The following is a 22,072-nucleotide window of genomic DNA, read 5'->3' on the forward strand; positions in this document are numbered from 1 at the left end:
GGGTTCCGATCGTTATCAAGGGCTACCGCGGGATGAAAAATGAACAAAACGTTTATTGAAGAAACAAACAGCTTTCCAAGTCAACACCTAAGTTACCAGCGTTAAAATTTCAAAAACAGTCTTCCAAAAAAGTCTGTATTCGGATTACGCCACGCTCGGAAAGCCCTGACGAGAGAAGGGCCGAGCGGCCCTTGTGTTCTCAAAACTTGAATTAAAAGGTAGACAAAGAGAAGCGAATGTACAAACGGGCCGCAGGCGGCGTCTAGATGGGCTTGATCTTGAAGTGAAGTCCGATCAGGCTGAAGACCAAACACTTCAGGTCCTGCACCAGGTAATAAAAGACGCGCAGACCTTCGGGATCCCTGAAGGAAGCCAAAAGCCAAAGACAAACAATCGCGGAAAGCTCGTCGGAAAGCAGGTGAGCGGGATGCCCTCCTCACCTGGACTGGTTGACGTCAATCAAAGAGCCGATTTTGGACGTGGTGAAGGAAATGTGCTCGTCGCCGATCACGATTTCCAGCTCCTTTCGCGGCCGAAAAAGACGAAAGACTTAGGTCACAGAGTGCACGAAGAGCCCCCTCGGCGACTCTGTCCACAAATGTGCTAGTATGGACTTGGCCCTGAGCAGCAGGACACCTCGAGCATAGTCGGGGGACGGGACAGGACAGGAGTCCTGTTTAGTGCTTCCCAAGGCATACATGCAGCAGCGATCAAAAGAAACGCTCTTTTCTTGCAGCCGGCGACTATTTGAAGAGGGGCTAAATTATTCTTGCCGCAAACTTGCGTGTTCCTCTGCATCCCCTAAAATTGCCACCTGGCACAACGGGGGTCGCCGCCGAAGGCGCGGGCACAAAAACGCCAGGCGTATTCTCGGCCGATGACAGACACGGCGCGACCTTCCCGCCTCCGCTTCGACCCGGCCGGCCCAAAGCGGATAGAATTTTGGCAACAAGCGCATAAAACCGCCCACCTGTCTCCCCACTCGGTCGGGAGGCGGCCACAGCGCGTCGTCCTCTTTGGTGATCTCGCTGTCGTCGATGATCCGTTTCAGCTCCTCCATCACGCTCCGGTGGACGTACGCCTGAAAACGACAGCAAAAGCGCAAAGTGGCTTCTTCGTCCAAAGGCCCCGCCCCACTCGCGCCGACGCCGGCCCTCGTTCCCGCCTCTTTCTCGCTCTCTGCTCTAGTCAAAAATGTGACGGCGATGCTTCCGCACACGACCTTCGTAAGGCGTGTCTCCGTAACGGACACGTTTGTAAGTTAAATGGGGCTATTTTTCCAAACCACATTACAGAAGAAAACGGATTTAACTCGTACGTCAAGGCACCAGCTTTGTGGCGGGAGATGAAGATTTTTCAATGTAAAAAAATGTCGGAAAAGTAAAAGGCATGGGACACGCTTTTTTTTTTTTTTTTTTTTTTAAACACTCTTGGAGAAATGTGCTATCCTATCTCTTCTGATGGGGAGAGGTTGCAATTCATGAAGGACAAGTAAACATAGTTACCTCCTTTCGGATCATGACATCGTTTTTGTAGTTGCTGTTGTTGGCGTAGCGCAATTTCCCTGCAAAGAAGAAGAAGATGTTGAGCGCCGCCGTTATTTCCCGTCCAAGGCGAGCGCGTTGGAATTTGCGCCGAGTTTTTGCAAAAGCGCTTGTGCCGCCCGCTTTTTCCACAGCCATACTTAACATTTGAGTGCCATTTTAGCAAAGACCACTCTGGAACAGTCTGTTTATTCTAAAAGGTTTCCGCGGAACTTCCAAATTTGTCGATTGCATTAAATTGATTCACCAAATTAGCGCGCACAATACACGTACAATAGCTTAGAATGCGCAAGACTTGGGACAATTAACGCTGGAGTCAAAAACTCATCCGAGATCAATTTGATTCTTGTTTGAAAATTACATAGTTCAAATGGTCGGGGCAGCATCCTTGCCTGGAAAACAATGATCAATAAATGTGCTGATTTTTACGAAAGAAGTGACAAAAACATTTGAAAAATAGTCCTGATATTAAAAGTACGATTACGTGCATTTCAATTCATCAATAAACAGCAAAAAAGAAAAAAAAAGTTGCTGGTTATAACTTTTACTAAGACAATTGTTGGCTGCAGCCCCGTTCCTGATATTGTTTCTTTAAATTACCAAAGCATGTGATGATAACCATTTCATGTGTGTCGTTTTAGCTCGGTGAAAACGTAGGACTTCTCCGGCTTTTAACAAATATTTCATTGTTGACTTGTTTAGGAGTTCGGTTACTTACAATAGTTGTCTTGACATTGCACAAACAAACAAAACTGCTTTTACCAGACGACGAAATAAATGTTGAACCGCTTAACTACAAACATTTGTCTTTCGTGAAGGCGAATGAATGAACGGTAGCTCCGTCCTCTTCCCGGCTGGCTTCCGCGAGCACAAGGCCACATGGCGCTTCCACCATTTCATTTACGGCGCATACGGCGGCTTACTTTCACTCGAGTCACGGACAATTCAACAACAAGCCTGAAAAGCATAAATTCGCGGTGCCAATATACATTTCGTAGCGTTAGCCGCACGTTTCCCTGCTGAAGCCAAGCGTGGGCTATCTTAGCCTAGCCTAGCCTAGCCTAGCCTATCCTATCTTAAGCGAACCACAGTCGACTGGGACCTGCGCTTACCATCAGGCCGGAATTCAAACTCCAGGAATTCGTGTCCAAATTTGCCTTTATGGCCAACATAATACCTCAGGTAGAAGTCACTCGTCGACATTACCGCCAAGTTAAAGGCTCTTTCGCTTTCCTTTTCGTTGGTTCTTTTTTTTGTTTGTTTTAGGAAAAGCCGCGCCGACAAGAACTACTGAGCAATCACGGCGCGTATCGTTTTATGCGCATGCGTACATTTGCATTTCTCTCAGTCTTGTCTCGCAGGCAAGGCTGAAGTGCAACGTAAAGCCATCTCAGTTGAGTACTCATCTTAAAATGTTTTATACAAATTTTTTAAATAACAATATGTATTTATTTCGAAATGAATATATTACGGGCGACCGAAACTCGAGTTAGAACATATTCTGCTTTAAGACAAAAATCGGGGTTGTCACGCCAATGTAGTTTGCCGGTCGCTCAGTGTTACGTCATCACGAAGCGTCTAAAAGCTCTTCATCCTTTAGTCGCGCGCGTGTCTTTCGCTTGGACGTTTGCCCTCATGGCGAATTCCTTCTCGCAGGAGCTCGAAAACCTCCTCAACCCGCTCCCGAAGTTTGCCGATCCCGAGGACGACCATGAAGAGGCCACCAAAGCCCGTGTTAGCGACGCGTTCGCCTCGGACGAGGCCGCGGCGGACGCCGAGGTCGGCGGCGCTTTGCGGAGGAGAAACGCCGGCCTGTTGGCAGACAGCGACCCGAGGTACCTGGGCAAGGCCGTCAGCAGGCACCAGCTCTTCATGGACGCGGATGAGGACATGGAAACCCACCCAGATGAAGACGACGACCAAGATGATGACCGAAGTAATCCGAGATAAGACTTTTGGGCATTGCTTTTATTGCGTTTCTACGTGAAGACCCTTTATACGTCCCACCACATCAACCTACCACACACACACACACACACACACACACTTAATCACGATTTTTTGGCGGTGTATACGATGTCCGATTATGAATATTTTGCTGAATCAATCTCATTACTACCTCTGATTTTGCACAGATCAAGAGGACGATGAGGAGGAAGATGGCAGTGTTGAAGAACTAGAAGAAGAAGAAGAAGAGGTTGATGAGGATGAGGCGGACGCTGGCATCTCACCTCCTGTCCGAGCGGACCTCCACAAGCTGAGCGACGGCTTGGACGAGCCCGGCGCGAGCGAGGACGAAGGCGGCCTTGAAGATGAGACGCGAGAAGATGAGGACGGCACGGAGGAGGAGGACGAAGGCCAGGGGGGCGCCATCTTCACCTTCTCCGAGGCCAAGGTGGACGAGGAGGTGGAAAAGGGCCGGGCGGTCCGGAACCAGCTGGCGGTGTGGGAGCGGCTCTTGGAGGCCCGCATCAAGATGCAGAAAGCGCTGGCGAGCGCCAACCGCCTGCCGCAGCCGCACATCCGCCCGCACTTTGTCGCCAGGGGCGGCGCCCAGCTGGCGGGCGCCCTGAAGAACGCGCGCAAGGCCTTGAAGGCTCTTCAAAGGACCCTGCTGGACCTCCACCATCAGCTCGCCCGGCAGAGTGCTGCACAAGGGCTTTCCGGCCTCCTTGACGAGCGAGGTAATTGGGCCAGTTGGTACACAGTAAAAGTACCCATTTGAAATTCTGCACCTATTTTTGTTTTGTTTTATATTTATTGTTGTTTTTAGTAGTCTCGGCCTCGTGCCGGCCATCGGCCTTTCGAAATCATTGTAGCGACCGCCGTAACCAACCGTGTTTTTCATTCCTGGAAATGCGTACGTTCCTTCAAAAGTGACTTGGACTAAGTGTTTTGAGATGATAAAAAAGAAAACGCCATCTCAATTCTTTTTCTTTCAGTCATGGCAGCCGCTGACTGTTAATGCAGCCAATGCCATCTCTCTTTATCTCAAAAAAAAAAAATGTATCCAGCCCAGATGCTGTAAGACGAGCATTTGGGACACAACACGTCCAACTTTTGCGCTGGTGATTTCCGTGATTTCCAGCTGCTACCGGTCCCAGAGGCGGATACCGGTGGAGATTTTTTCTTAATTAACATGGGCGGCCGGTCAACACTGAGCGCTCAATGGCGTCACTCAAGCAGCCGGGCGAGACGATTCATGTTCCTCACTTCAATCTTTTACTTTTTGCTATTCTGCAAAATCATATTGGGGCGCAATTTGGTGAGCGATGGGCAAAATAATCGCTTGTTGGTGTATGTGACGACCGTGGCCCATACCGACAGGGCTTCCCGGAAATGACAAAGCCTCACATCGACAGTCGATGAAAAGAAGTGTCCCGAGCGCTACTAATGCGGGCCTTTCGGGAAGCGGGTCAACCTCATGGCGCGCTCTCTCCGTATCGTTGCAGCGGAGCCGGCGCCCAAACGCAAACTGGACATGTGCGACTACCCCGAGGTGGCGTCCAAGCGTTTTGCCGCCTTCCGGCCGTATCGCGACGCCACCCTTCAGAAGTGGCACGACAAAACGCGCCTGAGCTCCGGCAAGAGCGGCAAATTCGGCGCCTTGGAGCGCGACGCGGTGACCCAAGTGGAGCAGATCTTGATGGACAAGGAGCGGCTGGTGCGCCGCACGCAGACGCCGCGCTCCGAGTACCGCGTCCTCGGACGGAGCGAGGAGCCCTCGGGGGAGGGAGGCGCCCGGGATCATCCGGAGCGCCCAAGTAGGTTTCTGTCGAACCGTCCCGTCACGGCTCGTGCGCAAAGCGTCGGCGGGGGGTGGCCGCTCGTCGGGATTAACGAGCCGGGCCGAAGGCGAACAAGCGAAACGGTCTCGGGTGAACTGAGGCAATTAGAAGCTCGGGTTGCACAAGTTCTTTGCGTGCCACCGCTTGGTGCTTTGAAACGGAGCTGCCAAAATTCAATTATCCACAACGCTTTATCGTTTACAGGCATCGTTTCACTTGTCCGAATCCTCGGTTTTCAGCCTATCATCAGGAAATACAGTGGCGCCTCACGTAATTGCAATTTTATCATACTCATTTATCTGTTTATTTTGCCCATTTTTTTTTCCAAATATTTGGGGGGTTGATTGCCCCCGCCAAATTTGTCTAAACCACGCAAGCAGCAGGGGTGTAACATTATTTGTCAATTCCATGAAAGCGCACCGATTTTGAACAATAGGGTAGTGGTCGACTTCTGCTCTTACTTTGGGAAGCGTCGCGAGACCTTTGGGCCCCAAGCGTCGCCGTGCGCTATCGAAGGTTTTGTCATGTTGCTTTTGTGTTTGTCGCACTGGTCCAAAGCGCCCCATCGAGGCAAGCCGTCCAACGAGGCGGACGAGGACATCTTTGACGACGACGACTTTTACCACCAGCTGCTGCGCGAGCTCATCGAGCGCAAGACGGGCGGCGCCGACGCCAACCGGCAGGTGGCGGCCGGGCGCCAGTGGCTGCAGATCCAGAAGCTGCGCGGCAAGCTCAAGAAGAAGGTGGACACCAAGGCCAGCAAAGGTCGCAAGGTCAGGTTCGACGTGCACGGCAAGCTGCTCAACTTCATGGCGCCCGTCCTCCGCGACCGCGAGGCCATGGCGCACGACGCCCGCACCGAACTCTACAGGGCGCTCTTCGGACTTCGCCCGCCCGCGACGCGCGTGCCGACGGATGACGACCCGGTGCAGTGATGGTTCCCTACAGTGCAAGATGCAAATGTGCCCGACTCGTGTGTTGTACCGCACAATACTGTCATTGGGTGCCTTACGATGCAAATATGCGCCACGGTGTAGAATGAGGATTCTGTGATGTGCTTACGCCTTTACTGCACCTTAATACGTGTGCAGTGCGGTGCTGTATTTGACTGTTTATTGTGTATTCTTGGAGTATGAGTGAACTTGACTGCAAAATAGAATTGTTTTACTTTGGGAAAGCCAATGCCTCATCCTTTGTGTGTAGCGCACGCCCGTGTCGATTGACCCGTTTACATGCCCGTCTGACGTCACCGTCTCAAGCTAAAGCGTGTACTTTACAAGTGTTTTCTTTTGTCTGGAAAAAAATGTCGGTTGTAGATCGGGTGTGTCTTTACTGCTTGAAAACGCGGCGAGCTTCGTGAAAACGTGGAGTCCAACTTGGTGAAAGACGAACCGGAAGTAGTTGGTCCAAGCCCGACCTCTTCACCGTTCCCGACCTCAATGACAAAAGAGCGCCTTTCCCGACCGATCGTCGTGTCGTCACGCACCTCTTGCGTTTGCGGTGACATTTGAAGTGGTAAAGATGAGTACGATGTTCGCTGACACCATCCTCATCGTCTTCATCTCCGTGTGCACCGCGCTGCTAGCCGAAGGTGAGCCGCGCATGCTAACCGTCTGCGGCAAGCTCGCACATAGCGCGCGCCGGCGCTGGCGCACGGCGGGCGAACTCGTTACGATGCGCCGGCCGGCACCGCCGGTGACATTCGCGTCGGGAAATGCGAGGCGTCTCAAGATTTTCCGACATCTTGAAGTGAGCGGCAGCCGCCGACTGCGTTTAGCGTGTCATGCTAATCCCGAGAAATCCGCTTAAGAAAAAAACAAGCGCATGAAATGTCATTTTAAAGGGACGCCCAAAAAGTCTTCCAAGCCCAAAGAAATGACGTCTCGTTTGGAAAAGAGCCGTGTGCATTGCAACGAATTCCATCGCCGGCTTCACAGGGGCTCCCCAATGGGGCTGCTGAGGTTGGAACCCGGTGTCTCGCTCGGGCTGCAAGCCGGCTTTGCCATCTTCAAATGAGGCTGCCAAGCCTGCACAAGTTGAAGACAAAGGGGGCTTCCGGGCTCCCGCGGTGGTGTCACAAATTGAGGTTTGATGCCCACGTCCACATCGCAAGGCTTTCGGCCTTTCAGAGTCAAACGGGCGGCTTCAGAAAGATCAGGATTTAAGGACGGACCCCGGCGTGCGTCTTTGCGTTTTAAAACGAGATGAGGGCCGATTCGGCACAGGGCTTCAAGAAACGTGCGGGTGTGAAGCCGAGGTGAGGCTTTCAAGACCCAACGGTAGACGTCAAATTCGAAATTGAAGCCGGGCGAACTTTTGCAAACGAGGCTTTTGACGCGGGGATGTCAAATGAGGTTTGAGATCCAGGTTTGGCGTACGGGAAGTTCATTCCATAGGTAGCCTTGTATTTTCTTTTTCGCGCAATCGCTTGAGCGCAAACTCCTCGGCGTTGGCGAGTCCAAGGCAAGCGCTTTTGGAACGGGTCCTGCTTGTGATGGATTGCGCAGGGATCACCTGGGTGCTGGTCTACCGCACGGACAAGTACAAGCGGCTCAAGGCGGAGGTGGAAAAACAAAGCAAGAAACGTACGCACCTCCACCAAACGCCTCCCGCGTGCTTCTTCTGCGCCCGCCATCATCGTGCGCGCGCGTGTGTGCGTGTTCCCTAGTGGAGAAGAAAAAGGAAACCATCACGGAATCGGCAGGACGTCAGCAGAAGAAGAAGATCGGTGAGGGTTTGTTTGATTTTTCCTCGTTTTTTGGGGAAACCTGATGAGATGGGGTTTTTTTTCTTCCTTTCAGAAAGACAAGAGGAGAAGCTCAAGAACAACAACAGAGACTTGTCCATGGTCAGAGACGTCCCTCGGCCTCCGTCGCTCGATCGAAAACCCTAATGACGATTAGCTGGGCGATGGCGTCTGTTTGCAGGTGCGCATGAAGTCCATGTTTGCCATCGGCTTCTGCTTCACCGCTCTGATGGGCATGTTCAACTCCATGTAAGCGAGCGGCGTCAAACGTGCCTTTCCACGGCCCGGGAACACCTTTTCAAAATGGGATTTGTGCGCTGACTGAAACCCAAAGTAGCAGCAAAAAACGTCCTCCCCAACAAAAGGCCGCGCGCCTTGTTGTACGTTATCCTTCACGCCAAACCGTTGGGCCGTCCTTTAAAAGTGACGAGCGACCGTTGCTGTCTTCCCTTTTCTATCCGATCCGAGCGTGGTCCGCCGTATATGGCCTACGTACCTTGGCGCCTTGGCCAGTAAGTGGCAGTCTTCAAGCGTTTGCTGCCGCGCGCCTCCCTTCCTAAAAATGAAGGCAAATGAGCCAACGCACGGATGGGGGGTTTTCAGGCCTCTGCTGGCGTTCTAGCGCACGGGTGTCAAACTCGGGGCCCGGGAGCCAGATCCGGCCCGCCTTATCATTTCACGCGGCCGGCGAAACGCCCATTCCAACTGGAGTTTCCGGTCAAAATACCACATTCGTAAGTCGTCCTCAGCTTTTAAAACTGTTTGGGGGGAAAAAGCAAGCACTTTTTGCACTCACCCTCTGATTTCAAAACTAGTTGGAAGTGTGACAAATCCACCCAAAATGTATTTGACCACAGCCCTCTGACAGAAAGCGTAACTGCAACGCGGCCCTCGATAAGAATGAGTTTGACACCCCTGTTCTAGCGCAATCCCCCGCGCTTGGCCAAAGCCGCCCGGGTGTTCCCGAACCGTCGGCGTCAGCCTTCACCGAAGAGGGGAAAAAAAGAAAAGGAAAAAAAAAGCCATTAACCCCGCGACCGCCGCGCCCCCGGCCGGGCCCCTTGTTCTTCAGTTTTGACGGGCGGGTGGTGGCCAAGCTGCCCTTCGTGCCGCTGTCTTACATCCAGGGCCTGTCGCACCGCAACCTGCTGGGCGAAGACTACACCGACTGCTCCTTCATCTTCCTCTACATCCTGTGCACCATGTCCATCCGACAGGTGAGGCCGGCCGGCCGGCCGGCGGGGAGGCTCCACTCGGGCCTGACCGGAAATGACCGTGCGCTTGCGCTCTCCTGCGCAGAACATCCAGAAGATGTTGGGCCTGGCCCCCTCCAGGGCGGCCACCAAGCAGGCGGGGGGCTTCTTGGGGCCCCAGCCCCAAGCTGCCAAGTTCTCTTGAAGGCCCACGCAGCGCCACTGAGATTTTTTTCTCTTTTTTTTTATAAGTCACCGCCGCCCTTCCTTACGTTTCAATAAAGTTTTATGGGTCGCTTTTACTTTGGGTTTGCATCGCCGGAGCGTCACAAGGCTTCCCCCGGCTTTTCCACGAGTGACGCCACTCGCGGCTTTTTGGAGATGCCGGTGAGTTTCGGGAAGGCGATTCACCTACGCGTTCGCTCCAAAACCCCATGTGAAACGTGCAACTTAGCATGTCGCTCGCGATACTAGGGCCAAACGTCTCTGTTTGCATGCATAGCCGTATTATACGATGGAATTATATTTGTGCCACAATCGCGAGCGACAAAAATGACCAAGAATGGATTTTGAGCACAGAACAACTTTTTGCTGGCTCCGGATGTCTCGTTGCTCGCTCGCGTATGGAGTAAAATTGCTGTCAGACGTACGCGTGTTTCACCTTTCGTATCCGCGTATGAGTAAGACTCTCGCGAGACATGCGTTTCACCATTCGTATCCGCGTTTGAGTACGACTCTCGCGAGACACGCGTGTTTCACCATTCGTATCCGCGTTTGAGTACGACTCTCGCGAGACGTGCGCTCCGCTATTCGTGTGAAGACACGACTTCAAGATCGGGATGACGTTGCGCTAAACTACCAGGCAAAGTCAGTCGATATTGCGAGTCGGTCGCGCAGGCCGGCATTAGTCAACACGCATACGTTTTGTTGACAGCAGTCTTACTCCATACATCACCGAGTGATTGTTTTCACCTTAAATTGTTTGATGAAATTGGACTGACAGGCGGAAGACACGCGACTCTAAATCCACATATTGTTTGAAAAGCAGTCATATCAATTGGGAAGGGATTGACAGGGGGCACTCTAAACGTGTCATCGCATCATCACGTGTTCTCAAAAACGACAACGCAAAAGTAGGCTTGCAATTTCGCTCTGTTGAACTTTTTGCATTTTTGTTGAGGGGGCGCGGCCTGGTGGGCGGCGCGTTAGCCTCCCTTCAGCTGGCGGGCGGGCGGTCCGCCCTTTCACTTATAAGTCGCTCCGGCCAGCAAGTCCCCCGCGAGATCTCCCCCCGAATCGCAACATGGCCGGGTCCAGCCTGTCCGCCATGGACGCCGCCGCCACCGGCACCTTGCTGCTCGGCGACGACCTCAACTTCTGGGACGGCGAGCGTCAGGCGCCTCGGCCGGGGGCGAGCGCCGAGCCCGTGTACGAGCCGGCCACCGGTACGTACTGGGCTCCGACGTCGACGCCGTGTCGTCGTCGTGTGGCCGGTTATGTCAGATTTGTGACTTTTAAGGAGAGAATCCGGCGCCGCCTTTTAAGGATGGAATCCGGCGCGTTGAAAGTCCCTGCATAGCGGGAAGAGGGGACTCTGCGCTCAAGCGCAAAAAGAGAAGAAAGTGCGAGTGCGTTTTTCAAACTCGTCGGCGTGTAGAGCAGGGGCGAAAGAGTTTCCCCCGCCCCGCCCCTCCCGCTCAAGGCAACGACGCTGCAGATCAGCTTGTTTCACAGGAGGGGAGCACTCATTAAAATCCTGGAGAACCCACGGGGTGGGCTCAGTTTCAAATGATATTTTGTTAGAAGAAAAAGGTTCTTGGGTTCTCCGGGGTAATCAAACTGCTCGGCCAGGTAGGGAGCCACACAATAATGCGGTGTGCAAGCGGGGGACTCCGAGATGAGGGGGTTGCCCACTGTCAGGCAAGGCTTTTGGAGTGGCAAACTGTAGAGTGAGAGTCCACAATAGTACCGTAAAAGCCATCGTGGCCCCCTACTATTTGCGCTGGTTAGAGAAGAGACCTAATCATATATAATCTCAGAATGACCATGATGGAAAGAAATCTCTCAAACAAAAGCCTGCGGGGCGTCGAGTGAAGAAGCGCACATCGGCTTCGGGAGTTAGTGAAGATTGCTCATGCGCTCGTCCTGAATTTCTAGGCGCTGTCTGTTCACGTGTCGTCCGCAGGGATTGTGTGTTTTTGCAGAGTTGTTGCATAACAGCCCCCCCTCTCCTCCCCCTTTCTTGCATTTTGCCACTGTCGATTCGGGCCTTCGTAGGGCGAGTGCTGTGTCACGTGACGCCGTGCGGCGCCGAGGAGGTGGACGCGGCGGTCCGCAGCGCTCGCGGTGCCTACGCCCAGTGGAGCAAGATGGCGGGCATGGAGCGGGCGCGCGTCCTGTTGGAGGCGGCTCGCATCGTCAGGGTGAGGCCTTCAAGATGTTACTGATTACGGGCAAAGTTCTTTTGGAGGGGGCGGGGCCTCTCCGCCGGACTCGGAGACGCTCGAAAAGCAAACGCTCAAAGACAAACCCTCGTCCTGGCTTGACACGCAAACGCAAGCAAAGCCTGTTATCCGTGACTACCGAGAAGAAGCCCGAAGCGTCTCTGAAAGCAAACTGAGCCCGGTTTGGAAGGCCGGTCCCGTCGGCAAAGCGAACGCTATTTGAAAACACCAGCCTCCTTTCACACGCTCCTTTCAGAGCCGATCCTCGCTTGAAAACGTGTTAGGCGCAAACACTGCTTTTCGTTTTTCTCATTTCAGAGCTGACCCTCGCTTGAAAACTTAAGTGCAAATCCTACTTTTCTTTGGCACTCCGAATCGATAGCGTGATCCTGGCTCCAAGTGCTCATCGGAAACCCAAAGCCGTCTTGAAAGTCGAGTCGTAAAGCGCCTTTTCCGAACCGCGCCTTTTCCGAACCGCGCCTTTTCCAAGACCGCGCTCATCCAAAGCGCTGCGCGATCAAAAAACAGTGCAAAGAAAGACATTAAACAAGCTAAAACCCGGATAAGAGAGCGACGCGCCGCCACGGAGGTGTCCGCTTTCGAGGCGTATTCCGAGCCAGCGAGAAGAAGTTCAAGTGGGAAGGCGGATTTGACGGCCAGACCGAGGGTCGCGAAAGCCGTTTCCGTGTCCGCGCTAGCCCGAGGCGGGCTTTCTACGCCTTTGACTGGACTGTTTTTTTTTTTTTTTTTCAGGAGCGGCGCCAGAAGATCGCCAAGCTGGAGGTGATCAACAACGGCAAGTCCATCACCGAGGCGGTGGCGGACGTGGACGTGGCCTGGCAGTGTATGGAGTTCTACGCCGGGCTGGCCTCCACCATGGCAGGTCAGAAAACCGGGTCGTGGTTCTTGTCGCCGACCCCAAAGAGCGCCGTCCGTCAGTTGGCAATTTTTTCGCCGAAACCGAAGAGCGGCGTAAGCGGAAGCTGAGCCGACTTTGGCCGGCGCTCGATCCGGAAATAAAAGGCCGTCGTCTCGGCGGGAGTGGCCCCTAAAGGCCCCGTAACCCCGTTCAAAATGGCGCGTAGCCTCGGAAGTGCCTCCGCGTAGCGCCGGACTACGTGCGCGCGGAAGGGGGATGCAATGTGGCGTTTGTGTGCGCGCCCAGGTCAGCACATCCAGCTTCCGGGCGGCGCCTTTGCGTACACCCGGCGCGAGCCCCTGGGCGTGTGCGCGGGCATCGGCGCGTGGAACTACCCCTTCCAGATCGCCGTGGTCAAGTCGGCCCCGGCGCTGGCCTGCGGTGAGTTGGGCTTTTTTCTTCCGGGGCGCCGGCCGGACGGACGGCCCTGACGGCCGCCTCGCCGTCGTCAGGCAACGCCATGGTCTTCAAGCCCTCGCCCATGACGCCCGTCACCGCCGCCGTCCTGGCCGAGATCTACCGGGAGGCCGGGGCGCCCCCGGGGCTCTTCTGCGTGGTGCAGGGCGGCGCCCAAACCGGAACGCTTCTGTGCCAGCACCCCGACGTGGCCAAGGTGTCCTTCACCGGCAGCGTGCCCACCGGCAAGAAGGTAAGGCCGCCACCAGGAAAGAAGTCAAGTAGAGGCGGACCGCTACGGGACCCCTTTCCAAACAAAAGAGGGGCCAAAACGCCGGCGAGCGAGCGACTTGCGCTTTCCGGCCCGATCAGGTGATGGAGGTGTCGGCCCGCGGCGTCAAGCCCGTCACTCTGGAGCTGGGCGGCAAGTCGCCGCTCATCATCTTCAAAGACTGTGAGCTGGACAACGCCGTCAAGGGGGCGCTCATGGCCAACTTCCTGACTCAAGGACAGGTCCGCTTTCTCCAGCCGGTCGACCGCTCGCCCCGCTTCCGCTCGGGCCCTTTGTTCCGCTCGGGCCCTTTGTTCCGCTCGGGCCCTTTGTTCCGCCGGCCTCCTGTCCCCGTTTTCACCTTCCGGCCGACCGCAGGTGTGCTGCAACGGGACCAGAGTCTTCGTGCAGCGGGACGTCATGCCGCAGTTCCTGGACAAGGTGGTCAGCAGGACCGAGGCCATCGCGGTGGGGGACCCCTTGCTGGAGCGGACCCGCATGGGCGCGCTCATCAGCAAGCCCCAGCTGGACAAGGTCCTGGCCTTCGTCAGGCAGGCCCGGGAGCAGGTGAGGGGCGCCGACGCTCGCCGCCGAGGCCGACGCTGAGGCCGACGCTCTGCCGCAGGGGGCCAAGGTGCTGTGCGGCGGAGAAGCCCTGGTGCCCGCCGACCCCAAACTCAAGGGAGGATACTTCATGTCGCCCTGCGTGCTGGGTGGGCGGCCGGGGCCCGCGGCCTTCGCTTCCCCCGCTCCTTGCCGCGGCGCTTGACGCGCCTTTGCCTTCGCCGCAGACGAGTGCAGGGACGACATGACGTGCGTGAAGGAGGAGATCTTCGGGCCCGTCATGTCGGTGCTGCCCTTCGACACGGAGGAGGAGGTTCTGCGGCGGGCCAACGACACCACCTTCGGCCTGGCCTCCGGAGTCTTCACCCGGTGAGCGGGCGGAGCGCGGCGGCGGCCGCCGATGGCCGGGTGAGGCTTGCCCCTCCGACGTCCGGTCCTCGCTCCCTCAGGGACATCTCGCGAGCGCACCGGGTGGCCGAGAGGCTGGAGGCGGGGACGTGCTACATCAACAACTACAACGTCAGCCCCGTGGAGGTGCCCTTCGGAGGATACAAGATGTCAGGTGGGCCCCGCAAACCTTCGGGGGGGGGCACGCTTTCCTTCGGCGCCGTCTTGCCGAAGACGGCGCTTTTCATGCAAATATGGGATCTTTATCGGCACCCCGTGTCACGAAGCTCCACATAAACGCACGCGTGGCTACTGAATACCGTCGTTTATTGGCGCAAGATGTAAGCTTTATCGTCCCTACTTCCTTGTCAGAGGGAGAGCGTGCGAGTAATTGGGCGCGCGAGTGCTTGTCTCTTTGTGCCCTGCAATTGGTTGGCAACCGGTCCAGTGGGTCCCACTGACCGTGGACAGCTGGGGTAGGCACCAGCTTACCACGAGCCCGCGGCCCTTGTGAGGATAAGCGGCTATAGATAATGAATGGATGGAAGAAGTGCTGAATGTTTTTTTTCTTCTTTTTACACGCGCTCATGAATTTTTGGTGCCCCAGTACGGTATTAGGTCTAGTGACGGACGCCCCTGGTCAGAGCGCGTCCGCCATCGACGCACTTCACTAGGCGCTCGCTCCCTTTGCTTCTTTGAAACGGACACCGTCTCATCGTTGTTCTTGGTTGTTTTGTTTTTTCGCTGCAGGTTTCGGGCGCGAGAACGGCCAGGTGGCCATCGAGTACTACTCGCAGCTGAAGACGGTGGTGGTGGAGATGGGCGACGTGGAGAGTCTCTTCTGAGCGCGCGTCAACTTGCACGTCCGCTCAAATTGTTCAAATAAAAGCCCTTGCGCATTTTTCCTTCGTTTTTTCCCTCCCTCCGGCCATCTTTCCCGTCCGCCGGCTTGTCCTCGCAAGGAGGGCAGCGGAGCGAGCAGGACTCAGAAGTGGGCCGCCAGTCTTGGCCGGATCACAAAGCGATGGTCAATAAGTTGTCAACGAATATTTAAACGTACTTTTAAACAGCTCATTTCCTACTCATAACCTGGCTTATTTCCTCTTCCTAACCCCGTAAGAGAATACATTTACGTTGTTTTTTTACTGCTCGCATATTTGAATGAAAAGAATCGTCAAAGGTCCTCGTTCGATACGTGAACTTTTCAAGTTAACGGTAAGTGTAGGTCACGTGACGGTTTTCTTCATTTTTGTGAAAAACGGCGGTCTGGTAGGTATCGTGTTAAGTATTTGTGTGCGCGCAGGAGAATCCGCCGGCGACCGAGACTCGGTGCAGTATGAAGGATAGTCCGCCCTCCGTTAGGGAGCAGTATTTTATTGAGTACGTTGTCTTGAAAGCAAAGAGCGCGTTGGACTCAAGCTACCATTACGTAAAGCGGAAGGAGTGCACCGGAAGTGTTTGCATCCGGCAGTAAGTTTGAGCCTGTGGCTTGACCATGCAGGTGAGTGCGAGTCGTGAATGCAAAGCTTGTCTCATGTCACGTTGGAAGCTTTCGACTTGTTCCGTTGGGCCTTCCTCGTGCCTGTTTTCTCCGTGCACTTTGCGACGCAGACTGTTTTGGGGCGGTTAGCATTAGCCGCGAAAGCGCCAGCTGCGTTCCGACGCCCTGCAGGTTCGCAGCCCATCATTTCCGTTCTTAGCGTAATAGAAGCGAGCGTTGCTTGTAAACGGGACTAAGGGTTTATTCTTCAAGTTTAACTAAAAATGGATGAAAATAATGACGATTGCCTTGTGTTGCAATAGAGGTTGAGTAGAAATTGCGCTGAAATCATGCTAATGCAAAGCTCTTGAAGACGAAGACCTCCAGCTGTAAGGAGGCAACCGAAAAGGACATTTACTCCGATCACCCGCCGACTTGCCCAAGACACAAACAAATGCTGCCCTTCGTTTGGCCAAGTCAACGCTTTCTCTTCTTTCGCTAGCGCCGCTTTCCACGCGAGCGAGCCGATGATCTTTTGGCCCTTTTTCGAGCTAATCATATGCTTTTAATTTGGAAAACAATGCCCAAAGTGGTCCAGAACTAATAAGGACCCGCTTTAGAAGAAAGTGAAGGGGCAAAGCTATGCCGGCCGCACGGCCTGAGTTTGTTTTTTTTTTTTTTTCCTTTGGGGTGCAGCAGCGCGAAGAGAAGCAGCTGGAAGCGTCGCTGGAGTCGCTCATCGCGCAGGTGGCGCAGGTGAAGAACGCCCTGCACTCCTTCATCTTCAAGCTGGAGAACGAGTACGAGAGGCTCACCTGGTGAGTCGTCGGGTCGCCGTTAGGGTTGCGGCCTACCCCGAGCTGAGCGCTAGCCCGCCCGCGCAGGCCGTCGGTGCTGGACAACTTCGCCCTGCTGTCGGGTCAGCTCAACACGGTCAACAAGCTGCTGAAGCACGAGAAGACGCCGTCCTTCCGGAACCAGCTCATCATCCCGCTGCTGCTCTCGCAGGACCGCGACGACGACCTGGCGGTGAGGTCGCCCGGCCCGACCCGCCTCCCCTCGGCCTCGGCGCGCCCCCCCTTGACTCTTTTTGCTCAGAAAGCCACGGAGCAGCGCGTGCCCGTCTTCAGCCACGAGATGGTGCCCGACTACCTGCGGACCAAGCCCGACCCCGAGGTGGAGGAGCAGGAGAAGCAGCTGAGCGCCGAGGCGGCCCGCGTGGGGCCCGAGGCGGCGCAGGTACGCCCCTTTGCCTTTTCTGTCCCCGGGCTCCGTCGCCGGGCGCGCGCTCCTTCCGCCTTCTGCCCTTGCTTGCTGCCGCTCCCCGTCCTTCCTTCGCACCCCCCTGCGCCGGCGCGGCGTCCTCCCGTGGCTCAGCCTCCTTCCGTTCCGCTCCGCCCTCTCCCCCCTGGCCCGCAGAAACAGATCCAGACTCTGAACAAGCTGTGCTCCAGCCTGCTGGAGAAGCTCAGCAACCCGAGAGACGATCGGGACGGCGAGAGCGCAGGTGAGCCGGGAACGGGGCGAGGAAGTGGGGGGTTAGGGTTAGGGTTAGGCTAACCCGTTAGATAGAAACGTAAAGGGGGGGGCACGCGCTGACGCCGGCCTTTTTCTGCACCCGTCCCCCTACAGCGCCGCGCCAGAACAAGTGCTGGTTCAACCCGGCCGACACCAGCGCGCTGGTGGGGGCGGTGGCCTTCGGCAAGGGCTTGTCCAAGTGCCGGCCCCCCGGCGGCCCTCCCGGCGCCGCCATGGCCGGCGGCCCGCCCGCCCTGCAGCAGGTCACCGTCGGCGGGCAGCAGGGGGGGCTGGGGGCTCCCCCCCAGCAGCAGGCGCAGCCAGGTGGGCGCTGGACTTCCCGGGGCCGGCCCCGCCCGGCGGACCCCGCCTCCAAATGTCCCGCGCGCTTTCCTTTCAGGCAAGATGCCCGGCATCAAGACCAACATCAAGTCGGCGTCGGCCTCCATGCACCCTTACGCCAGATGATGCGGCTTCCTGGCGGGAGGGACGGCGGCGCGCTCGGCCCTTGCGCCTTCCGGAGAAATGAAAGCCAAACATTAAAATGGAGAAAAGCTTGCACAAAAGAGTGTGTTTCTCGTGACGAGAGTTGACCTTTCCGAGCCCGCGGCGCAGCCGGTGAAACGCGCGGCCCAGCCGCGGGAACCCGAGTGCCAACTATTAGTTAGATACCGAGGAAGCCTTCTCGCCGCTCCGCTAAATACGTGCCGCTTTATAACGGGCAAAAGAACGAAAGAAAGTGTTCCCGCCTTTTGCATACTGCTGCTGCCCCCCCCCCAAAAAAAAAAAACAAGTTGGCGCCATTGGTTTCGCCGAATGCCGCTCACGTCGACAGAAACAGCTCAGAGAAATGGAAAAGTTAGGAGCGGAAAGTTGGAAAAAGCGAAAGTCAATGTGGCTTAACTGCGCCATCTTGCGGCGAATGACGTCGCTAGTCGCCGATGAAAGTCGGTACTGCCGATCGGCGTACATGTGGTTTTCGCGAATGCGTGACGTCGGCGAGCAAAGCGTGCGGGGTGACGTCACCACGGCCCGCCGCACTGCTCCACAGGTCGGCGTGTCAGTGACGTCACCGGCTTTTGGGCTTTCGGCCGCGAGACGCGGTCGAACCGCTCGGCGCCCTCCCTCTGCGGCGCGCGCGCGTGGAATTGGCCGCCAGCTTCATGGGTAAGAAAAGAAGGGACGCGACTGCCAGATCCTTACGTGTTGTGAAAACAAGTCGCGAGTTGAGACCCGAAACAAGACGCGAGCGACGGAGGCGGCGTTCTGTCCGCGCGCCTTGCACCAGCGAAACGTAGGAAAAGCCGAGACGCGAGGCGAGGCCGCCGGCGACACCGGAAGCCCGTTGACATTCCCGCGCACAAGGAGCAGCAACAGGTGGAGCGCTCGGCTGGCTCGCTCGCGCGCGCGCGCGCTCGCTCTTTCGTCCCTCGTTTGAAAGCCGCTGCCGGGGTACTCTGGCCCCGGTCGCCGGAGGTCACCTTCCCCCTGCTCCCCAAATCAAAGTATCGCTCCGAGAGCGTGCGAACGCTGGCCTTTTCCTGCTGCAGGCGATGGACGCGACGACGCGCGAGCGGCTCGCTTTGCCCAGCAGATGTCGCGGTCGGAGCGCGCCGACGAATTTTGTCCGCGTCTATAAAAAAGGCGCGCTCGCGCTCGCCGCCGGCAGCAGCAGCCTCGCCTCGCCTCGCCTCGCCTCGCCAAAGCGCCCCGCCTTCGCCTCGGTCCTCCTAGTCATCGCTCTCCCTCGTCCCGTCCAGGTGGCAAGTTGTGAGCATGTCGGTCGCAGCCAACACCAACCTCAACAAGCTCGTCAGGCAGCATTACCTGGAGCTCCCCCAGGGTGAGCAGGTCCAGGCCACCTACATCTGGATCGACGGCTCCGGAGAAGGTCTGCGCTCCAAGACCCGGACCCTGGACTGGGACCTCAAAAGCGTCCGAGGTTAGACCTTCTCCTCTTCTCTTTTCCTTTCCTTTCAACCCAAGCCGACAAACCGGGCCGAACGGTCGCGGCCCAGCTCCTCGTCCCGACGTGTCGCGCTACGGATGTTGGCGAATGTCAAACGTTAGCGTTCTCTTCGCTCTCCCGCGCACGCGGTTACGCCGAGGTCGCACGCGACGTTCGGCCCGCGCGCCCGGGCCGCGCCGCGCCTCCGACTCCCGATGACATCCCCCCACGTGCGGCAGATGTCCCCGAGTGGAATTTTGACGGCTCCAGCACGTACCAGGCGGAAGGCTCCAACAGCGACATGTTCCTGATCCCGGCGGCCGTCTTCCGCGACCCCTTCAGGAGAGACCCCAACAAGCTGGTCCTGTGCGAGGTGCTCAAGTACAACAAGCAACCCGCGGGTACGTACGCGGCCCGCTCCGACCGGCGCTCTTTTCCGGGCCTGCGCTCGAATCAAGAGGGGGCAAACCGGGTTGGGGAAATTAGATGCAACTTTTTTTCAGATGTATCTCATGTATCTCATCTCCGCACCGCCCCCCCCCAGAGACCAATCTTCGAGACCGGTGCCGGCGCATCATGACCTTGGTGGAGGACGAGCACCCCTGGTTCGGCATGGAGCAGGAGTACACGCTGCTGGGCCCCGACAGGCACCCCTTCGGGTGGCCCAGCAACGGCTTCCCGGGACCCCAAGGTGAGCCCCCTCCCCCGAGCCGCCTCCGCCGGCCGGCGCTGAGCGCTCGGGTCCTCCCAGGTCCGTACTACTGCGGCGTGGGCGCCGACAAAGCGTACGGACGCGACGTGGTGGAGGCTCATTACCGAGCCTGCTTGTACGCCGGCGTGAAAATCTGCGGCACCAACGCGGAGGTCATGCCGGCGCAGGTACGGCGCGGCTCCGGCTCCGGCTCCCGCGCGACGTCCGGCGTCTCGCAAAGGGAAATGGAAAAAGCGGAAGGCCTGGCGCCGGCGCTCCTTTCCAGTGGGAGTTCCAGGTGGGGCCGTGCGAGGGCATCGCCATGGGCGACCATCTGTGGATGGCTCGCTACATCCTACATCGAGTGTGCGAAGACTTCGGCTTGATCGTGTCCTTCGACCCCAAGCCCATCCCGGGAAACTGGAACGGCGCCGGCTGCCACACCAACTTCAGCACCCACGACATGAGGCAGGAAGGGGGGCTCAAGTGAGTAAGGCCGCGAAAAGAAACACCCGGCCCCCTCTCGGGACTGGGGACTAACCGTCAAAAAACAAAAACAAGAAAACAAAACGTCCAAGCGTCGGGGAGCGGAAGCCGGCCCCGGGTCCGGCCCGACCTTTTTCCCACCGGGGTCTAGAACTCAGTCGGCCGCCCCTCGGGAATGGCGGCTTCGCTCGTGGGGCCGTCTCCCTTCGGACTGGAAGATCGCCGGTTCCGGCCTAGAAGCTGGCGTCGGCCCTTCCCCGGGGGACGGAGGCTTCGGCCGGGGGGAGGGCTTCACCTCGGGCTTGATTTTTTTCCTTTTCTTTTCGCGCTCAGGGCGATCGAGGCGGCCATCGAGCGCCTGGCCGGACGTCACCACTATCACATCCGCGCCTACGACCCCAAGGGCGGCCTGGACAACGCCCGGCGCCTGACGGGTCACCACGAGACGTCCAACATCGACGAGTTCTCGGCCGGCGTGGCCAACCGCGGCTCCAGCATCCGCATCCCGAGGGCCGTGGGCGAGGACAAGAAGGGCTACTTCGAGGACCGCCGCCCGTCGGCCAACTGCGATCCGTACATGGTCACGGAGGCCCTGGTGCGAACCTGCCTTTTGAAGGAGGAGGGGGAGGAGACCAGAGAGTACGGCCAATCGCGCGACAGCCCGGCTAACCTTTGAGCCGCCTGCGACTTTTCACTCCATGCGCTTTCCGTTTTTTACCGGCTTCTGCTTTCGAATAAAGGCGGCGTCTCCGCTTTGATGCTTGCGTGGACTCTCGACTGCTCGACGGCGCGGCCCGAACCCGCCCCCCCATCTCGAGACCGGCATCCCGCCTGTCTGGAGCGGACCGACCGTTGCGCATCGTGGAGGGTACCGCCTCTCCCTTCGGACGCCGATTTTCCGCGCGACCGAACCTTCGGCGACGGCCGTCTTCTCCGGGACGGGCGGCCTCTCTCGGGCTACGGCCGCGGGCGCTGGGGGGAGGCGACGGCCGGGTCGTCATTCACGTCGCCTTTTCTGTCCGGGCGCACACATTGTCAGTAACGTGCGTGACGTTTGCCTTTCAAGTTCGCCTCGTGATTTTCCTCGAGGCGGCGCAACGCGTCCTCCGGAAACGGGCGCCGGACGGGTCCGCGAGAAACTAAGATGTCGGGGGCTAACGAGCGAGCGGACGTCCGCTTAGCGCCATGCTGGCCCGCTAACAAAGAAGACAAGCGGCGCCTTTGTGAGAGGCGCGGGCCGGGCTGGGCCGCCCCGGCGGCGGAGGCGGCGTCAGCTGAGGCCTTTCCACTGCGCTGACGCGGCGAGCCCGTGCCAAACTTGCTCCAGAAAAATGTCAAGAGACAACCGGAAGTCCGTGGAACCGGACTTCCCTTTTGCGCACTGTAATTACGTTGACGAAGCTTTTTTTCAACGCGCCGCACATGTCACGACGAGTTCCTATACCATTTAGTTGTCCTTAATCCCTTTTTGGGGCTGAGAATTCGAGAGCCTTCCCACATTTTGTTGAGAAACATATGGAAGTGCTTTTAGAAACCCTGCAGTTTTCTGCCAGGGAGAAAATATTTCAACACCCCCGGCGCAGCTCCATCGGCGCGTCTCGTTAGCCACCGGCTACAGTGGCGCGACCGCTTGGGTTACGGCCTAGCGCGCGCAACGTGACATGACCGGGGCACGTTCGCTACATGGGCGCCACGCG

The 22,072-nt window shown here is 57.1% G+C and overlaps 6 protein-coding genes across 11 annotated transcripts; 5 read left to right on the forward strand and 1 right to left on the reverse strand.

Annotated features, from left to right (window-relative positions):
* Positions 1-33: 33 nt before the first annotated feature.
* Positions 34-2,855, reverse strand: magoh (mago homolog, exon junction complex subunit). Its single transcript, XM_088425518.1, has 5 exons — positions 2,657-2,855; positions 1,506-1,564; positions 971-1,081; positions 441-523; positions 34-362 (listed from the first exon to the last, which is right to left on the reverse strand). The coding sequence occupies exons 1-5, from the start codon at positions 2,745-2,747 to the stop codon at positions 263-265; spliced, it is 444 nt and encodes a 147-aa protein (XP_088281644.1). The 5' UTR covers positions 2,748-2,855; the 3' UTR covers positions 34-262.
* A 258-nt stretch (positions 2,856-3,113) lies between these two features.
* aatf (apoptosis antagonizing transcription factor) lies at positions 3,114-6,503 on the forward strand. The gene is made up of 4 exons (XM_088425510.1): positions 3,114-3,480; positions 3,680-4,228; positions 4,997-5,308; positions 5,891-6,503. The coding sequence occupies exons 1-4, from the start codon at positions 3,180-3,182 to the stop codon at positions 6,265-6,267; spliced, it is 1,539 nt and encodes a 512-aa protein (XP_088281636.1). The 5' UTR covers positions 3,114-3,179; the 3' UTR covers positions 6,268-6,503.
* A 162-nt stretch (positions 6,504-6,665) lies between these two features.
* tmco1 (transmembrane and coiled-coil domains 1) lies at positions 6,666-9,573 on the forward strand. The gene is made up of 7 exons (XM_088425517.1): positions 6,666-6,923; positions 7,840-7,917; positions 8,001-8,060; positions 8,134-8,180; positions 8,260-8,327; positions 9,151-9,295; positions 9,378-9,573. Exons 1-7 carry the CDS (start codon positions 6,854-6,856, stop codon positions 9,474-9,476), a joined length of 567 nt encoding a protein of 188 aa, XP_088281643.1. The 5' UTR covers positions 6,666-6,853; the 3' UTR covers positions 9,477-9,573.
* A 791-nt stretch (positions 9,574-10,364) lies between these two features.
* aldh9a1a.1 (aldehyde dehydrogenase 9 family, member A1a, tandem duplicate 1) lies at positions 10,365-15,154 on the forward strand. Its single transcript, XM_088425511.1, has 11 exons — positions 10,365-10,716; positions 11,549-11,694; positions 12,469-12,598; positions 12,881-13,015; positions 13,087-13,283; positions 13,403-13,543; positions 13,680-13,868; positions 13,927-14,014; positions 14,093-14,234; positions 14,315-14,427; positions 15,003-15,154. Exons 1-11 carry the CDS (start codon positions 10,575-10,577, stop codon positions 15,095-15,097), a joined length of 1,518 nt encoding a protein of 505 aa, XP_088281637.1. The 5' UTR covers positions 10,365-10,574; the 3' UTR covers positions 15,098-15,154.
* A 476-nt stretch (positions 15,155-15,630) lies between these two features.
* med8 (mediator complex subunit 8) lies at positions 15,631-17,858 on the forward strand. 4 transcript variants are annotated; one of them, XM_088425812.1, is made up of 7 exons: positions 15,632-15,753; positions 16,429-16,550; positions 16,617-16,761; positions 16,831-16,971; positions 17,152-17,239; positions 17,365-17,574; positions 17,651-17,807. In XM_088425812.1, the coding sequence occupies exons 1-7, from the start codon at positions 15,748-15,750 to the stop codon at positions 17,716-17,718; spliced, it is 780 nt and encodes a 259-aa protein (XP_088281938.1). In that variant the 5' UTR covers positions 15,632-15,747; the 3' UTR covers positions 17,719-17,807. The 4 variants fall into 4 exon arrangements, with proteins under 4 accessions (XP_088281935.1, XP_088281938.1, XP_088281937.1 ...); XM_088425808.1 differs by lacking the exon at positions 15,632-15,753 and adding an exon at positions 15,764-15,924 and having other exon boundaries at positions 17,651-17,858; XM_088425809.1 differs by having other exon boundaries at positions 15,631-15,753; positions 16,617-16,971.
* A 384-nt stretch (positions 17,859-18,242) lies between these two features.
* On the forward strand, positions 18,243-21,133 carry LOC148416400 (glutamine synthetase-like). Of its 3 annotated transcripts, none has more exons than XM_088426140.1 (7): positions 18,243-18,417; positions 19,011-19,192; positions 19,438-19,599; positions 19,743-19,889; positions 19,950-20,077; positions 20,176-20,375; positions 20,709-21,133. In XM_088426140.1, the coding sequence occupies exons 2-7, from the start codon at positions 19,027-19,029 to the stop codon at positions 21,049-21,051; spliced, it is 1,146 nt and encodes a 381-aa protein (XP_088282266.1). In that variant the 5' UTR covers positions 18,243-18,417; positions 19,011-19,026; the 3' UTR covers positions 21,052-21,133. The 3 variants fall into 3 exon arrangements, with proteins under 3 accessions (XP_088282266.1, XP_088282268.1, XP_088282269.1); XM_088426142.1 differs by having other exon boundaries at positions 18,252-18,544; XM_088426143.1 differs by having other exon boundaries at positions 18,396-18,627.
* Positions 21,134-22,072: the final 939 nt, after the last annotated feature.

This window comes from Hippichthys cyanospilos, chromosome 10 (genome assembly GCF_059441005.1).
Source record: "Hippichthys cyanospilos isolate Australia breed blue-spotted pipefish chromosome 10, RoL_Hcya_1.0, whole genome shotgun sequence".
Taxonomy (NCBI): Eukaryota; Metazoa; Chordata; class Actinopteri; order Syngnathiformes; family Syngnathidae; genus Hippichthys; species Hippichthys cyanospilos.

Coding starts and splice junctions, on each gene's coding strand:
- aatf (XM_088425510.1), top strand. CDS start 3,180: ATGGCGAATTCCTTCTCGCAGGAGCTCGAAAACCTCCTCAACCCGCTC. Junction 3,481..3,679: donor CGACCAAGATGATGACCGAA/GTAATCCGAGAT, acceptor GATTTTGCACAG/ATCAAGAGGACGATGAGGAG. Junction 4,229..4,996: donor CGGCCTCCTTGACGAGCGAG/GTAATTGGGCCA, acceptor GTATCGTTGCAG/CGGAGCCGGCGCCCAAACGC.
- LOC148416400 (XM_088426142.1), top strand. CDS start 18,414: ATGGGTAAGAAAAGAAGGGACGCGACTGCCAGATCCTTACGTGTTGTG. Junction 18,545..19,010: donor GCGCCTTGCACCAGCGAAAC/GTAGGAAAAGCC, acceptor CGTCCCGTCCAG/GTGGCAAGTTGTGAGCATGT. Junction 20,078..20,175: donor CGGAGGTCATGCCGGCGCAG/GTACGGCGCGGC, acceptor GCTCCTTTCCAG/TGGGAGTTCCAGGTGGGGCC.
- tmco1 (XM_088425517.1), top strand. CDS start 6,854: ATGAGTACGATGTTCGCTGACACCATCCTCATCGTCTTCATCTCCGTG. Junction 8,061..8,133: donor TCAGCAGAAGAAGAAGATCG/GTGAGGGTTTGT, acceptor TCTTCCTTTCAG/AAAGACAAGAGGAGAAGCTC. Junction 8,328..9,150: donor ATGGGCATGTTCAACTCCAT/GTAAGCGAGCGG, acceptor CTTGTTCTTCAG/TTTTGACGGGCGGGTGGTGG.
- aldh9a1a.1 (XM_088425511.1), top strand. CDS start 10,575: ATGGCCGGGTCCAGCCTGTCCGCCATGGACGCCGCCGCCACCGGCACC. Junction 13,544..13,679: donor ACTTCCTGACTCAAGGACAG/GTCCGCTTTCTC, acceptor GGCCGACCGCAG/GTGTGCTGCAACGGGACCAG. Junction 14,428..15,002: donor CGGAGGATACAAGATGTCAG/GTGGGCCCCGCA, acceptor TTTTCGCTGCAG/GTTTCGGGCGCGAGAACGGC.
- med8 (XM_088425808.1), top strand. CDS start 15,771: ATGCAAAGCTTGTCTCATGTCACGTTGGAAGCTTTCGACTTGTTCCGT. Junction 16,972..17,151: donor TGGGGCCCGAGGCGGCGCAG/GTACGCCCCTTT, acceptor CCTGGCCCGCAG/AAACAGATCCAGACTCTGAA. Junction 17,240..17,364: donor TCGGGACGGCGAGAGCGCAG/GTGAGCCGGGAA, acceptor GTCCCCCTACAG/CGCCGCGCCAGAACAAGTGC.
- magoh (XM_088425518.1), bottom strand. CDS start 2,747: ATGTCGACGAGTGACTTCTACCTGAGGTATTATGTTGGCCATAAAGGC. Junction 1,565..2,656: donor GTTTGAATTCCGGCCTGATG/GTAAGCGCAGGT, acceptor TCTTCTTTGCAG/GGAAATTGCGCTACGCCAAC. Junction 524..970: donor CCGACCGAGTGGGGAGACAG/GTGGGCGGTTTT, acceptor CGGCCGCGAAAG/GAGCTGGAAATCGTGATCGG.